At 38.1% G+C, this 14,873-nt stretch overlaps 1 protein-coding gene across 2 annotated transcripts in view; it reads left to right on the top strand.

Moving 5' to 3' along the window:
- Positions 1 to 14,873, top strand: part of VAV3 (vav guanine nucleotide exchange factor 3) — a 172,739-nt gene that overhangs the window by 69,870 nt on the left and 87,996 nt on the right. For both annotated transcript variants that reach the window (XM_056355518.1, XM_056355517.1), the window contains exons 6-12: positions 2,520 to 2,612; positions 2,713 to 2,781; positions 6,806 to 6,909; positions 8,981 to 9,080; positions 10,389 to 10,484; positions 12,127 to 12,195; positions 14,647 to 14,733. In XM_056355518.1, the coding sequence (XP_056211493.1) occupies positions 2,520 to 2,612; positions 2,713 to 2,781; positions 6,806 to 6,909; positions 8,981 to 9,080; positions 10,389 to 10,484; positions 12,127 to 12,195; positions 14,647 to 14,733 (618 nt within the window). The remainder of the gene's footprint in view (positions 1 to 2,519; positions 2,613 to 2,712; positions 2,782 to 6,805; positions 6,910 to 8,980; positions 9,081 to 10,388; positions 10,485 to 12,126; positions 12,196 to 14,646; positions 14,734 to 14,873) is intronic.

The following is a 14,873-nucleotide window of genomic DNA, read 5'->3' as shown; positions in this document are numbered from 1 at the left end:
TAATGAATGGAGGCATTGCAATTGTTTTGCTGTGTCAGCTTTCTTGAATGCGGTAATTATTTCTGATATGTGATAATTTCCTCTCAGGTTTATAAATACACTGTATGATGACTTTGCGCAGTTCTTCCTTTTGAATCCTATGTGAGAATTCCTTGCATGTGAAAACACTAGCCCAGGACAATCTTCAAGTAGATTTTTAGAAGAACCCAATGCTTTTCAGAGTCTCCAGTAGAAGCCAAAATGCTTTACATCTCCCTTATCCTTGATTTATTGTCATTATCTTCTGATGTTAACTGTTCAGGTTACTTTTTCTGTAGCAGTAGCTAACCTTCAAAGGCTTTTTTCCTCACTTGTACTGGTAGACACATGATTTCTTATTTCCTGTCTCCTTTTGTTTATTGCACTCAAATTCTAGAAGTTTTTGGTACGGACAGAAAGTTGATACGTTAATTTCTGCCTGAAGTGCCTATGTGAATGATCGGCTTTGGTTAGGTGAGCGCAAAACTGAAGTGAGTGGTTTTAAATGGAATCCCAGGATTTTGTTTGCATCACCTATATGAGAGTTGGTAAACAACAAACCTGCACATTTTGCAAATGAATATCAACTCCTACTGGGCACAACAACTTCTGTATTGGTACAAATACTGCAAGTAATTTGAACAGTATTGGGCTTCCAATGGTAAATGTGAAAAATAACAAAAAGCCTGGATAATGTCAAATTCTAGTATGTTATTGAGATTAATTATCTATGGCTAACTGTGACAGTGCCTGCTTCCCCTGCTAAAGAATTTGGGAATAAATGGTAGATTTTGAGATGAGATTGATCAGATGCTCACAAAGTATGTTTTTACTGATAATGACAGACTATATTTTTGCGAAATGGTTACTTCTATCCCCAGCTGATAAGGCTGGCACTTCAATGTTTGTTGTGGGGAAATTAAGAACTGCACTAACTGGGTTTTAAAGAGTAATTTCTGAGACAATGCAGCACCTGGTAGATGAGAGTCAGAAACCGAGTTCCAGTTGCAGGAGCTGCTTGTAGAGTCACATGGAGGCAGAGAAGGATAAGGAGATACATCAAAACAGCAATCAAAGTGTGAGCAGTGTTGAAGCTTTACGTGCCTGTATGATTCACAGCTTGGTGTCTAGTTTAGGCTGTAGGAATACATTTCCCACTCTTCATAGGTGGCCAAGAATATCATGGGAGCTGTATGTCGCTCATGAAGAGTGTAAGTGCTGCTTGCTGTTGGCTGTGGTAGGCTTAGCAGGTGTGTCAAGTAGAGTGCTAGCAGAGAAAGGGGGTAGAAGCAGTCTAGCTCTTGGACATGCTAAGAGCTAATTGTTAAAATTTCAGTCTAGAAGTTTTGCTGTTGCTGGAGGAGAGAAGAAGCCTTTCTTTCAAAAGCTAAAAATCTTTTCCTGAACAGAAAGAACTGCAGTACTAAATTTCTAGTCCTGACTATTCCTGTATTTGAGTAACACCTATAATCAGGCGTATTATGTGCAGTATGTGAATTCCCTGCATTGGGTAGAATAAAGGTAAGATACAGTTAGGGATATGCTGAAGGATGCCTTGGAAGGGTGTTACAAACTGATAAATAGGCTTCAGACAGGATGTGATAGTACTGTTGCTTATTAAGCCACTGCTTATTGTTGTTTTTGGAGAAAACATTTTGGATATATTATTACTTTTAATTGTAAGAGCCTATCCAGTTACTGTGTCAGATCTCCAAGCTGACTTACATGACTCCAGATATTTTGAGTCTTGCTTGACATGAATGCTTCCATACCTTCTTCCAGGTATTTACTCTTATTTGAAATCAGGTTTACAAGTTATTGAACCTGTAATACTGTAAATCTGATCTTCAGTAACAGTGCCTGTAAACTGTTTTTATAAAGTCCTGCGCTCATAGTTAGTCCAATTTCCTAGAAGTCTGGTGATTTACTTGGAAAAAATCCCAGGATCTCGTTGAAGACACATACATACCTATGGAGGAGCTGAACTTTGAGGTCACTGCACTGACTGGAGAACATACTGGCATTGTGTCTGAAGAGAAAGCTTCCCTTGAGAAAAGGGGAAAACTGTAAATAAGTGCAGGGATTAGACTGAATCCAATATTTATGGCAATGCAAAGTTACTTACGTGATTTAGCCCCATTAAGTTTAATGGAATTATTAACTGCTGAGTATATCAAATAAGATTTCTCAGTCTGGATGTAAATTAAATGTGACCTTGTATTTCAGCTTCTGGAGTACATGCAGAGAGTTTAGCATTTTATGTCTAAACATTAACTTTTCATAATACTCCTTTGATGCTGAATTTTAGTAAAACTCTTAAAGCCATCAGCTAATTGAACATTAAAATATTCTTGGTTATTGCTGTCATCTTCGGAGACTGCAGTACTCAGAAAATTTCAGGAAGCAGTTATCCTAATTGCTTAATTCTAAACAAGTAAATACATTTATTATCTATTAGGTGCCTGTTATAGACTTTAAACTTGACTCCATTGTAATTGCAGAAATATACTGAAAATGACATAAGAAGCTGTTGTCTTGCTGAAATAAAGCAAACTGAAGAGAAATACACTGAAACTCTGGAATCGATAGAGAAAGTAAGATACTAATAGAATCACAACTTACGTATTTTTATAGCAGTCTAGAAAATGTAATGACATGGTCAAATATATATATAAAATTGTTTTCTCCTTGCAGTTTTTCATGGTACCATTGAAAAGATTTCTGTCAGCATCAGAGTTTGATACTGTTTTCATCAACATTCCTGTAAGTAATTGCATATTTAATGAACAGATACAAGGTGATATCTTTGTGTTGTATGTCACTGCACAAAATGATTATTTGAAATATAATGTACAATGCATTTATGTAAATATTAGGGTAGTTGATAAAAAGATGTGTATTTAATTTTTTTTTTTTCCTGCTTGAGGGGAATAGGATAAGAGAAATAGTATTATCATGTCAGAGAGTGAGTAGTTATAAACTGGAGTATCTTTGACCCTTAGAAGCTAATAATTTATAGAAGATGGGTGATCTGCTAACATATGCTGGTATTGTAGAGATGATACGAAGTTGTACTGTTAGGTTGCCTACCACTGTATGCTGAGTGATGCTTTTGTAAGGATTTCTATAGACACTCTGCAAATCCTTTTATCTACCCTGGCTCTGTCATCAGTGAAGAAGTTTTAAAGTTAAGATAATGCACAGTTTTGGATTCAGAATCTGGCACTGGAAAGGATAAGAAAATTCTCTGTGAAGTATCTGGGAGATCTCTTTATTTGACTGAAAGCGTAAATGTTTCTGTGATTATTACTTTGTTCCATTTATTTTTCGCCTAATCATAACACATGACAATTTAGGTAAATTTTTTAGTTTTCAGCAGATGTTTTTATCTGACTTAAAAGGAAGACATCAGACATGGTCTGAAGCCTCTCTTAACACAGGCAAATGAATGTTTTTCAGTGAGGTACACTGTAAAGAAAGGGTCCCCATAGTGTGGACCATGGGCTGCATCAAACCTTTACTACCTGTAAAAGATCACCTCTGTTTTGGCCATCTCTGGCACATCCCACAGGTTCTCAGGGCTGTAGGGAAGAGGTGTTGGGAATTTTTTTATTCTGTGGGAACCTGGCCTTTCAGAATGTTTTAGTTGCTGTTCCATCAACTGTTTCAACCTGACAGAAGTAAAATTAAGAGTTGTTACATTGATGATGATACTTGGTACACCTTGCCATATCTGTCCTGCTATTAAAGTTTTCACCCTGAATCTCACTTGCTGTGATTTCCTTCTCTTTTTGAATATTAGTCCAAAATACTGCTGCAGATATCAGTAACCTACTTGTCATCTTGAAGTATGTTAGCTGCCCATAGAGATATCTTTGCTTTTGAAAAAAAAATAATAAAAAAATTCTGTCCTACATTGTTTTTTATTCATTGCAAATAAGGCCCTAGTGTGCCCTACCTAAGTTACTGTAAACCTCTTCCCTAAGGATCAATGTGCCCAGGGATGTTGTTGGGTTACATATATTGAAAGAGCTAAAGCTAGCCAACGTGGAACACTGCACAGAGGTATAAAAAAAGGGCTTATATGCTGTAAGCACGAACTGAGAGGTCAACCTACTCACTGCTCATTAAAGAAATGTAAGGCAATCAGGTAACAGGCGTAAAAAGAGCAAAACCTATTTATTTGAATCTAGGAAGGCATGTAGTAAACTGTTACATATACATTGTTTTACTTTGATTTTCATTATCAGCATTCAGTATTCGGATGTTACAGGATGGTGCTAATTTCTTACTCCACTAACATTTCATAGGCATACAAAAACATTAAAAGATTCCCAGGACTTGCCTAAACCAAAAATATGTGCAAACACTTCGTCTGCCGAGACCTTGTCTCTGCGGCAGTTCCTCAGCAGGAAGGCTGGAGGGCAGTGGAACCTTGTTTTAAACTAAAAATAGCTGTTGCACAGAGCTCTACAGCAAACTGCGACGTGAAGAGCAAGTGCGGTGTTCTTAGAACAGGATGGATTTGATTCTGTTAAAGGGTTGTGGTGAAGGATCGGTGCTTTAGGGTGATGCTGCATTCCTTATATAGACGCTGAAAGATGCTTGCTGAACAGTCATCTGCTGATATCAAAATATATTTTATTTTTAAGAAAAAATACCAACAAATCAACAACCCCAAACTACTCAGCAGTCTAAGAGCGTGCCTTTCTTTAGGGCTCAGATTTCAGAGTTCTGTCCTGTGAAACGTATGTATAGTTCTATATTTGTGTGTGTAGCTGTGTGCATATATATCTGTGTATATATATATGTACATATATATGCAGTTGTATGTACATCTGTGTATGTGTGCACACATATATAGATGCATTTGTATTTACACCTATGCATGCATTTGAATTGAGACATATGATGTGGACGTATTTCCAGCTCTTTCACTCTGTATGTATGTGTAACAGATAACTGAAGTGTTGGAACTTTCATTAACTGTTAATGAAGTTAACATCAGTTTAATTTAAAACTTTGAATTGGAGATAGAAGCTCAAAAAGACATTTTGCCCCATTAGCACTAAGCTGTTTTTCAGGGGGGTTGCTTATTGAGTCCCTGTGTGTTCCTGAGAAAATGTTCTCCTGTAATATATTAATTGGGAAGCATTTCTGTAATTGGAAAGCATTTGTCTAATAATGTCTTTGTCTGCCACAACTTAAGAATCTGAGGGTATAATGGAATTACAGAATGGTCAGGGTTGGAAGGGGTCTCTGGAGATCATCTAGTCCAACTCCCTGCAGGGTCACCTAGAGCAGGTTGCACAGGGTTGTGTCCAGGCAGTTTTTGAATGTCTCCAGAGAAGGAGACTGCCCAGCCTCTCTGGGCAACCTGTTCCAGTGCTCTGTCACCCTCAAGGTAAAGAAGTTTTTTGCTCATATTCAGAACAAACTTCCTATGCTTCAGTTTGTGCCTGTTGCCCCTTGTCCTGTTGCTGGCCACCACTGAAAAGAGCCTGGCCCCGTCCTCTTAACACTCCTCCTTCAGGTATTTGTAGCCATTGATAAGATCCCCTCTCAGCCTTCTCTTCCCCAGGCTAAACAGCCCCAGCTCTCCCAGCCTTTCCTCATAAGGGGGATGCTCCAGCCCCCTCATCCCCTTTGTAGCCCTCCGCTGCCTGCTGCCCCCTGCCCCTGGTAGTTCCCTCTCTCTCCTGAACTGGGGAGCCCAGAACTGGACACAGTGCTCCAGATAAGCCTTCACCAGGGCCAAGCAGAGGGGCAGGATCACCTCCCTTGACCTGCTGGCCACAGTCCTCCTGACGCACCCCAGGATCCCATTTGCCTTATTGGCCACAAGGGTACACTGCTGGCTTGTGGGCAACCTGCTGTCCAACAGAACTCCCAGGTCCTTAAGGCTATACAGTTGCTATCAACTGAATTTGATCTGGTTTAATTTTTTTCTCCCTCACCTGTGATGTGATTGACCTTGCGTGTACTCTTGTACTCCTACTTTTCATCAGTATAAGTTGTTTTCACTTAGTTTGCAACTCAATGTTGCATACTATTTTTGTGGTATATAATTTACTGCATTAAACCATCTTCAATGGCTTTTTTTTTTTTTTAATGTCCTCTATTTTTTCATTACGGTGGTCTGTACACCACTTAGTCAGTTATCATGATTTCAAAACTTTAACCTGTTTTTACTTTTTCTTGTGAATTCTTTGACACTCTCCATGCAGTATTAAGGCTGATGTAATCTGCTATAGTTGCTTACAGGTTTTTGTCTAGTAGTGAACAAGTAAGGTGAGTTGCTGCTATACTCGGGGAGCAAATCCTTCTGCAATATTCTTGCCTTTCATCCATTAGTTGCCTGCTGTATTGGGAAACTCATTATGATTGCAGTTAACTTGGCACTAGAACATCACTAATTGGTCAATGTAATGTACAAAACTAATTTTTCACAGCTCAGGGACATGAATTATTACTTTATCTTGTCACTAAAGCATTTACTTGACTTACTTAATTTTAAAATTATCATTATAAAATGAAGATGAATTAACAGCGCACGTTCCAAGCTAGAATAAATTAGTCTCTAATAGGTAGTTCTTGGAGTTTAGTTTTTCTTGTCGCACTATACGGAAGATGTGGCAAACCTTGAAATTAGGTACTACTCTCAAATGATCGGTTTTCAATTTTATTGAAATTAATGGGTCTAACATGAAATAACGTATTGTTATATTCAAAGCTTTAAGTTTTTCTGTTTTGAAAAACCTTTCCCCCTCCCATTGCTTTTTTTAAGGATTTGGTGAAAATTCACAGGAATCTAACACAGGACATCAATGATTCCATTGTTAACAAAAATGATCAGAACCTATATCAAATTTTTATTAACTACAAGGAAAGGTAAGTTTTATGCACTTTTACTAATTGTGATAATCTATGCTCAATTTGGTAAAGTATTTTTTATTATGTTTTTGCTTGAGTATTTCTGAAACAGGATTGAATTCAGTGTGAATATACTTGTTAAACTAGTATTTGGTGTTCTGAGCCTGGAAGTCAAAACGTAACCTCTTGCTATGGAGAAGAGCCCTCCCTCTTCTTACCCCTAGTTTTGGCAATATTGTTACTAGACAGGTAACATCTGTATTTTGAACAAAACTTAAGTAGCTTCTTGTTCACGGCATTTTTTTTAATGCAAAGAATCCCAGGTATTTCATAGCATGTATGTGTACTGTTTAACAGGGAAAATGTTATAAAATGGGAAGGGGCAAAATAAGGCAAGGATATATATTACGGCTATTCCAGGCTACAGAAAACAGAAGAGGTCATAACTTGAAAGAAGAGAAAGCAGGTGCAAAAGAGAAGAGAGGAGACTAGGGTCTTACTGTACCCTGCAGTCAAAGGTGTGACAGTAAAGCAAACACACTCTGCCTTCAAACTGTGAAAAACAGCCAAGCTGATAACAGAATAGCTGTGGCAGCATGCCATGCCCTGTAGGCTAATTGCCATTTTTTTATCCACCTTTTCACATTGTTTTTTCTGCCAGCACTGAACAGCTGCTGGACTGTACAGATGAACTTTTATGCCTGTGGTATTTAGCTGAAAAACACTTGTACTGTGGACTGCCTTGAAGTAACCCTTTTAACCTGGGTAAAAATTAGTTCCTTCTGGGACTGGAGTGGGAAAGACATGAGGAAGCTAACTGGATTTGCTTGAGGTGATGGGGAAGGAGGATTGTTGCAGTAATAATAGGTTTGTGAGAAATTCGACAGCAGCATCTGGAAAACATTGGAGTGGAGAGTTGTTTTCTGAGGGAGGAGGGTGCCCCAGGCTGCCCATGAACAGTCTTGCCTTTCAAGACCCTCTGTCTCAGCTTTTTTTGGAGCAGGACGTAGTTATTTCCCAGGCTGTTAGACTTTCTGCTGCTGTAGGAGGGAATCAGGGGAGAAAAAATTGTTCTGGAAAATGCTTGTCTTTCAAAAGTTTGTCTGAAATGTGTGCTAAAAAGGAAGTGAAGGGCACTGAGAAGAAACCTCAGATTTGTATTATAAAAAGAGGAAACAGAGGTAGACTCAGTGTCTTAACCATGTAGTGATTAAAAACAATCAGAACTTGTAAGTGTTAAATCGGTATCATCACTTTAATTGTGAAAAAAAAAAAAAAAAAGAATAGAAAAAGAAAAGAAAAATGGCAAAGATTAGGTGAGAGAAAAAGAAATTTGAGACCTCAATGGAAAGCTCATAGGACACCGCCCCCGCCCCCCCCCCCCCCCCAAAAAAAAAAAAAAAAAAAAGGGATCTGAAGCATACAGAAGGAATGACCTCAAGAAATATTTGAAAAAGTGAAAGGAAACAGCGCTCTTTGCATTTGGACTAGCAGAAAGAAGTACTCCAAACAGGGGCAAGAAACTCCTGTCATAAAAGACACTCCTTGATGAAGCATTGCTGGCCTTGATAACTCCTGAAAATTTCTTGAGTTTTCATACACTATTACTTTTATCTGAGAGTTCACAGGATATAACATGGTAGAAGCTGATGGAGATGGATCAGTTTGGGTAACCTACAAGTTCTGTAAAGGATAGTTGTAATTGATCCTGTTAGGACTGAATTTATTCTTTACAACCTTGGAAATCTACAGTGTTATAAATGCTACAGACTGTTGTTCTATTAAACAACAGTTGTGCTGCTTTTTAATGAGTCCTATATTTATCAGAACATATACATGTGAATATTAAAGGAAATTGCAATGATTGTACAGCATTTTGAAGGTAGAGCAAAATTGTATTCTTCTAAATATTTTTCCTTGTTAGTCGTGCTGCCTATTGTAAGTCTGTGGCTAAATCCTATCCTTGCTTATTTAGGCACTGCGCCATTTAAAAGGAGGGTTGTTAACCATGTATTTGTGAAAAATGATCAAGGATTTTTGCTAAATAAACATATGTGCCTTTTATTCTTTATCTCTTGTTTTGATTTAGATTGGTTATTTATGGACAGTACTGCAGTCAAGTGGAGATAGCGATATCATGCTTGGACAACATCTCTAAGACAAAAGAAGATGTTAAATTGAAGTTAGAGGTATCAGTATTTTTTAACTTGTGTATATACATTTTATATATATATATATTTATACACACACACATGTGAATGTGCTGCTTCTTTCAATTTTTTGGAGCCTCTGATCAAATGAATATGTGAGCTGTTGTGGTATACATCATGGCACTAAAGTGAATCTTTGCCACTGACATTAGTAGGGTTAAGTTTTTTTTTTTTTCTGAGAAGTGATCATCAGCCATACCTTTCTGTTAATCGTGACATCTCAGAATGCAGAATTGCAGAATTGCTCAGGTTGGGAGGGACCTCAAAGCTGAACAAGCCCTGGTTCCACAGCCTCACAGGGCTTGCTGTCTGCCACGACCCCTGAGCTGGTCAGCCCTCAGGGTTAGTGCGTCTCTGGTTAGTGCATACTAGGAAGGATTCAGCCTTCACCTTGTTGCCTTCGTGTGAGGTTCCTTTTGGACATGGCCTGAAAAGTGTCACCTGTACCTCCAGTCTGCTGTTCCCTGCAGACTTGCTGTGGATGTCCTCTGTCTTTTCCTGCAGATCACTACTAAAGACATTAAAATGGAGGGGTCCCTGGATGGGCCTCTGAGGAGCTATGTTTGCAGCTGTCCCTCAGGTAGCGTAGGAAACAGTCACTGCTCTTTCTGAGTCTCGGGATCTAGCCAGCTTTTCATACACCTAGTAGTTTATTCATCTGGAACATAGCATCCCAATGTGGATATCGGGATGCTGCAGGAGATGATGTTGAAAGCCATGGAAAAATCAAGGTAGACTCTCCCGACCCATTTGGAGTTCTAGCCATTTCATTGGCATGGAAAGCAGACAAGTAGGTAAAGCATAGATTTACCTGTGGTAAATCCATGCTGGAAATTTCTAGTCACCTTCTTCATGTGCCCAGAAACTGCTTCCAAGAGGACTTTGTCTGTAATTTTTGCAGTGGCTGGAGTGAGACTGACTGGTTTATAGTTTCTAGGATTATAGAATATCTTTTGCTTTTTTTTGAAGATAGTTGTAATATTTGCCACCTTTGCTGTGCTTATAGGCAATGTCTTTTTTTTAGTTCAATGGAATGCCCAATTGCTGTTGTCTGTGATGTTTATTCTGCCCTTATGCAGCTGAAATATATAAGAATGTGGCTCTAGACCCAGTCTTTTTTTGCTTAGCTATTGCCATATCAACTGTTTTCCTTCATTTTGTTGATATTCTTTATCTTAAGCTTAATATAGTTGCTTGGCCTATGTATTACTGAATTGTCATATATAACACTTGAATATTTTTATTTTCTAAGTCTCTTGTCTTATTGTTTCTTCTGCTTTGAACTAGGAATGTTCCAAGAGGGCCAATAATGGGAAGTTTACATTGCGGGATCTTCTAGTGGTTCCAATGCAGAGAGTGCTAAAATACCACCTACTGCTCCAGGTATTTTATTTTTGAAATTTAAGGGGGCCGAGAGCAAAACTATGATTGCTTGTCACCAGCGGATTCTAAGAATGAGAACTATAGGTTTTTATCAAAGGGAAGTGATTGACATTTCCATAGATTTGAGGATGATTTGTTATGAATAAAATCCAGTCAAGTCTGGATTTTCTTACAGAGATCATTCCTCAGACTGAAGCATATCTGGGGAAAAAACCCTGAAACACAATTGCATCCTCAGTATCTGAACCTTTCATTCTTGGTACGTTTAAAATGGTTAGTAGTACCAAACTATAATCGTGTTACTTTGAAATGTGAATCATTACCCCCCAAAAGAGGAAGCTGGACCATACTTAAAGCGTTCTTTTAAGATGCTTCTTTGCTGTCATAAATTACAATAAAGCCATATTTGTTTTGAAATGCTTCTTGTTATAACCCACAAAGCATTAGCTTTTGCAGTTAGCCCTGTAATAAGAGTGGAGAGTCTTATAAATTTAATTTGATAGGTGTGCCAGGAGACTCATTAGTTCAGCTGCAAAGAAATATATTGCTGTATTAGACTGTCAACTCTGCTGATGCTTGTAAAATGTCATTTTAAAAAGATCTACTACTTGTATGTGAAGCATAATTTTGAATTTGCAGAGCAACATACACTTTGTAATATTACATTTTTTGAAATATTTCTATAAATGAGTCATCAATATTTTCATCAATGGAAAATTGAAAAAAACCCAAAAACATCCAAAATGAATGGTCCAACTGCTTTTAAAAAAAACACTTATGAGATCTGAGTCATGATTTTATAATCAACCTGTCTATTATGAAAAGATGATACACAATGTGTCACTATGCTCTGTGTGACACTATAGTATACATTGTACAAGAAAGAAATATTTTATAGACTTTGAAAGAAAAAACTACCCCAGTAAATTATTAGAATTGTTCATTTCCTATGATTTTAGCAAGTTATTATGTTAGCTGAAATGTATAATTCTCTTCTCAAATTATAAAGAAGAAATAACTTGTTTCCCCAAAAGGTTACTTTTTCACTTCATTAACACCAAAAAACCCCTTTATTTTCCATATGGGAAGTGGCCAAAAAAATTCTTTAAACATTTACATTTGATTAAATATGTCTTCTGAGTCAGCTTTATCTTGGACGTAATGAGACAGTGACGACTTCTAAGCAGTGCACAGTTTAGCAGAGATTTTATTGCCAGGATACATCCCCCTCTGCACACAAATGCATATTTTGGAATGGGATGATGTACTGTATAGTAATGTGCAAACGAACTCAAGTGTTTACCTGTGCTTTCAGCATGCACATATAGTAATGATCTGATTCGGCAAGTTTTAAGTCCTAGATGGACCAAATTAGCTTCTAATGATGGTTCATTATCAGCTAAAGTCAGTGTTTGGGCTACACAACATTCTTACTAAAACACTTGCCGATTACCTGTTTGCAGTAGTCCCCAGTCAGTTGTAGGCTGCTCACTATGGGGATGAAAATGTGAATTACTGGGTAGTGATTACAGGTTTTGGCTCGTTTCTTTTATTGGGGTGGTGATGTGGGGGTAATAAATGACAACTTCAGTTTATAAACTGATAGACAGTGGGTGAAAAGTTTTAACTGCTCTGTCCACAGGAGCTGGTAAAGCACACTACTGATCCCATGGAGAAGGCAAATCTAAAACTGGCACTTGACGCAATGAAGGTAAATATTCATGACAATGAAGTATTTATGTCTTAGTTGGCAGTTAAAATGGTAGCTTAGAACTGCATTTCCTGGAGATGATAATGTTCTTCATAGCAGATCAAACATGTTTTCACGGGTCACTAAGCTTTGTGAGTATGTCAGGGCAAGTATATATTTGAGGGTTTTGCTCAAGGCTGGGAAACAAGTTCACTAGTTTTCTGAAGTGGAGCGTTTATGAAATGGAACTTCTGCATTTCAATTTATTTCTACATCGTTTTGCTGCCATAGAATGAGATGAAAAACAGGTGTTTCAATAATGTTGGTCTCACTTCCAAAAATTTAGGAATATTTCTACCATGGTAAGTCAATTTTAATCAAGGTCAGTAGTTTCCCAGTGAGATTAAGACAGTTATATTTCTTTACAAGACTTCTATTCTGTCATCTTAATATGATATCTGTGGTGTCTTTCTGGAGGTAGAGTATCTGTCACTGTACATTCACCTGCAAGTAATACCAACAAACGCTTTGTAGAATAGCTGTGCTGCCTTATATATAAGGTAGTATGTGTTCCTCTGCACAGCTTCAGAAGGGAAGCACAGTTCTGCTTCAGTTGCCTTCACAGCATGAATTGTGACATTCATGTGCTGAAACTGAAATTTTTTCTATCCTTTGTGGGGAAGGCACGACATAGGTCGTATCTCATCCACAGAAGATGCTGGAGTCAGACTAAGTTTTGGGTCACATGGCTGTCTCATAGTATGTGACTATCTGCCTTGAATGCCTGCAATACAGACCAGCTCACAAAGGAGATTTTTGGTTCCTCTTTTTTGTCACCCAGTTTTGCGCAGCGAATGCAGACAGCCACCATGGTAATCTCCCATGGAGAGATGCCCTAAATGGGATGGCACCGTGTTGCTTCCATCTAGTGGCAAGCCATGCATCCTGGCTGCTGCTGTTTGCCCTGGTTTGTGTTCCCCCCTTCCTCTCTCTTTTTCTTTCCCATTTCCTGCCTTGCTTCATTGTTTTTAGAGGCTGTTGGACTGAAAACCAGTTAAGAAATCTCTTGCCAGAGTGGCTGTGGCAGTTATGTGCTGGCTGGCAGGACATAACCAGCCAATTAAAAAACTCGCGCCCCCCCCCCCCCCCCCTTTGCCACACCGGCTCCAACCCACAAAACCCTCCAGGTATGACCACCTCTCATTAAGGCCGCAGCATTATTTCCCTCCCATTTTACTGTATCTTCTTACAGTAACCCTTACCGGTGTAGTAGAAGTAACTGTGCAGCATCAGTGTGTTGCTTCTATAAACCCTGATGAGTCTGCTCAAAATGAAATGTCTTTGGAAATCTGCCAGCAAAGTGCTACTGCCCCCCCCAAGAAAGAAAAAATTCTAGGAAGGATTATGCTGTCAGATTTTTTTAGCAGCAAGGAAAGAGGTTATTTAATTTCCACACTAACTCTCTTTTGAGACTGATGTGAATGTATCCTGCACAGATTGATTTGGGAAGCTAGCATAATGATTGCAGCTATTCTTAGATTCTGATTAAAAAGTCTTAGGAAGAAGATGTATCTTTCTCCCACCCTCCAAATTTGCGACCACGTTGAAGGGATACTGCGAAAGCAAGTTGTGAAGATCAGAATGCCTTTTCCAGCTGCTACTCTCGGTAGCCCTGACCCTACCAATTACTGCTCCTTCTCACACCTCATCCGTAGCCATAAACAGAGAAGCCCCGGGAAATTGTCACTGTTACTCATGTGTGCTCGGAGCATTTCAAAGACTTTAGTGAAATGTGTACAGTACATGTTCTGGTAAAGGGGACGATAATGATCTCAACCTGCAACTTCAGGTAGTATATACCATTAAAAGCCCCTTTTAAAATCTGCTGTGTTATGGCTTCATGGCTTCTCTCTGCTGTGCAACAGTAAGAGCAAGGTCCTACTACTGGGGCAGTAGCTTCTCTCCTAATAAACACCCAGACTTATGATATATTTATGCCTTACATGCTTCTTTTGAGCTACCTTACATACATTTTCTACTATACACTCTATTTACCTTCTGTCTTATTCTCAGATATTGGATGTTGTTGACTGCTTTTTTGGCAGTGGGCTGCATAAGTTATATTTCTATTTTTAATCTTGAAAATAAAATATTAATAAAATTCAGAAAAAATCAGCCCCTTTTTACCATTTATTACATGTTTTCCTCTTTCCTGCTGCTAAATTTGTGTTTCAATACATGTGATGAAGAAAGTTTGAAATAATATTGAAAATATGCAGAGACTTTTTTCCTTTTTTCCACATACATATTGGTCATTCTTGAACACTAAATATATATGTATATATATTTAAATAACTAAATATGGAGATAAGCCAAAGACAGAATCAGAAATAAACTTGCCAAAATAATGTATTAACGTGGTCTGTTATAGAAGAGGTTTTTTTCCCCTCCTTTTTTCTGTTGGTGCTCTAGGACTTGGCTCAATATGTAAATGAAGTGAAGAGAGATAATGAAACGCTCCGTGAAATTAGACAGTTTCAACTATCAATAGAGAATTTGGTATGTGGTATCTTTAATTTATGTACAGTTTTTACATAAGTTTTGATAAGAAATGTTGATAGATTTAAATTTCCCCCATTTCCTATGAAAGTATACTACTCATAATATTGAAGTGTAAGTATGCTTTGCTTGGTTTAGAA

The sequence above is a fragment of the Falco biarmicus genome, chromosome 11 (genome assembly GCF_023638135.1).
Source record: "Falco biarmicus isolate bFalBia1 chromosome 11, bFalBia1.pri, whole genome shotgun sequence".
NCBI classification, from domain to species: domain Eukaryota; kingdom Metazoa; phylum Chordata; class Aves; order Falconiformes; family Falconidae; genus Falco; species Falco biarmicus.
Note: the sequence above shows the minus strand (reverse complement) of the source record. Positions and strands in the feature narration are given on the sequence as shown.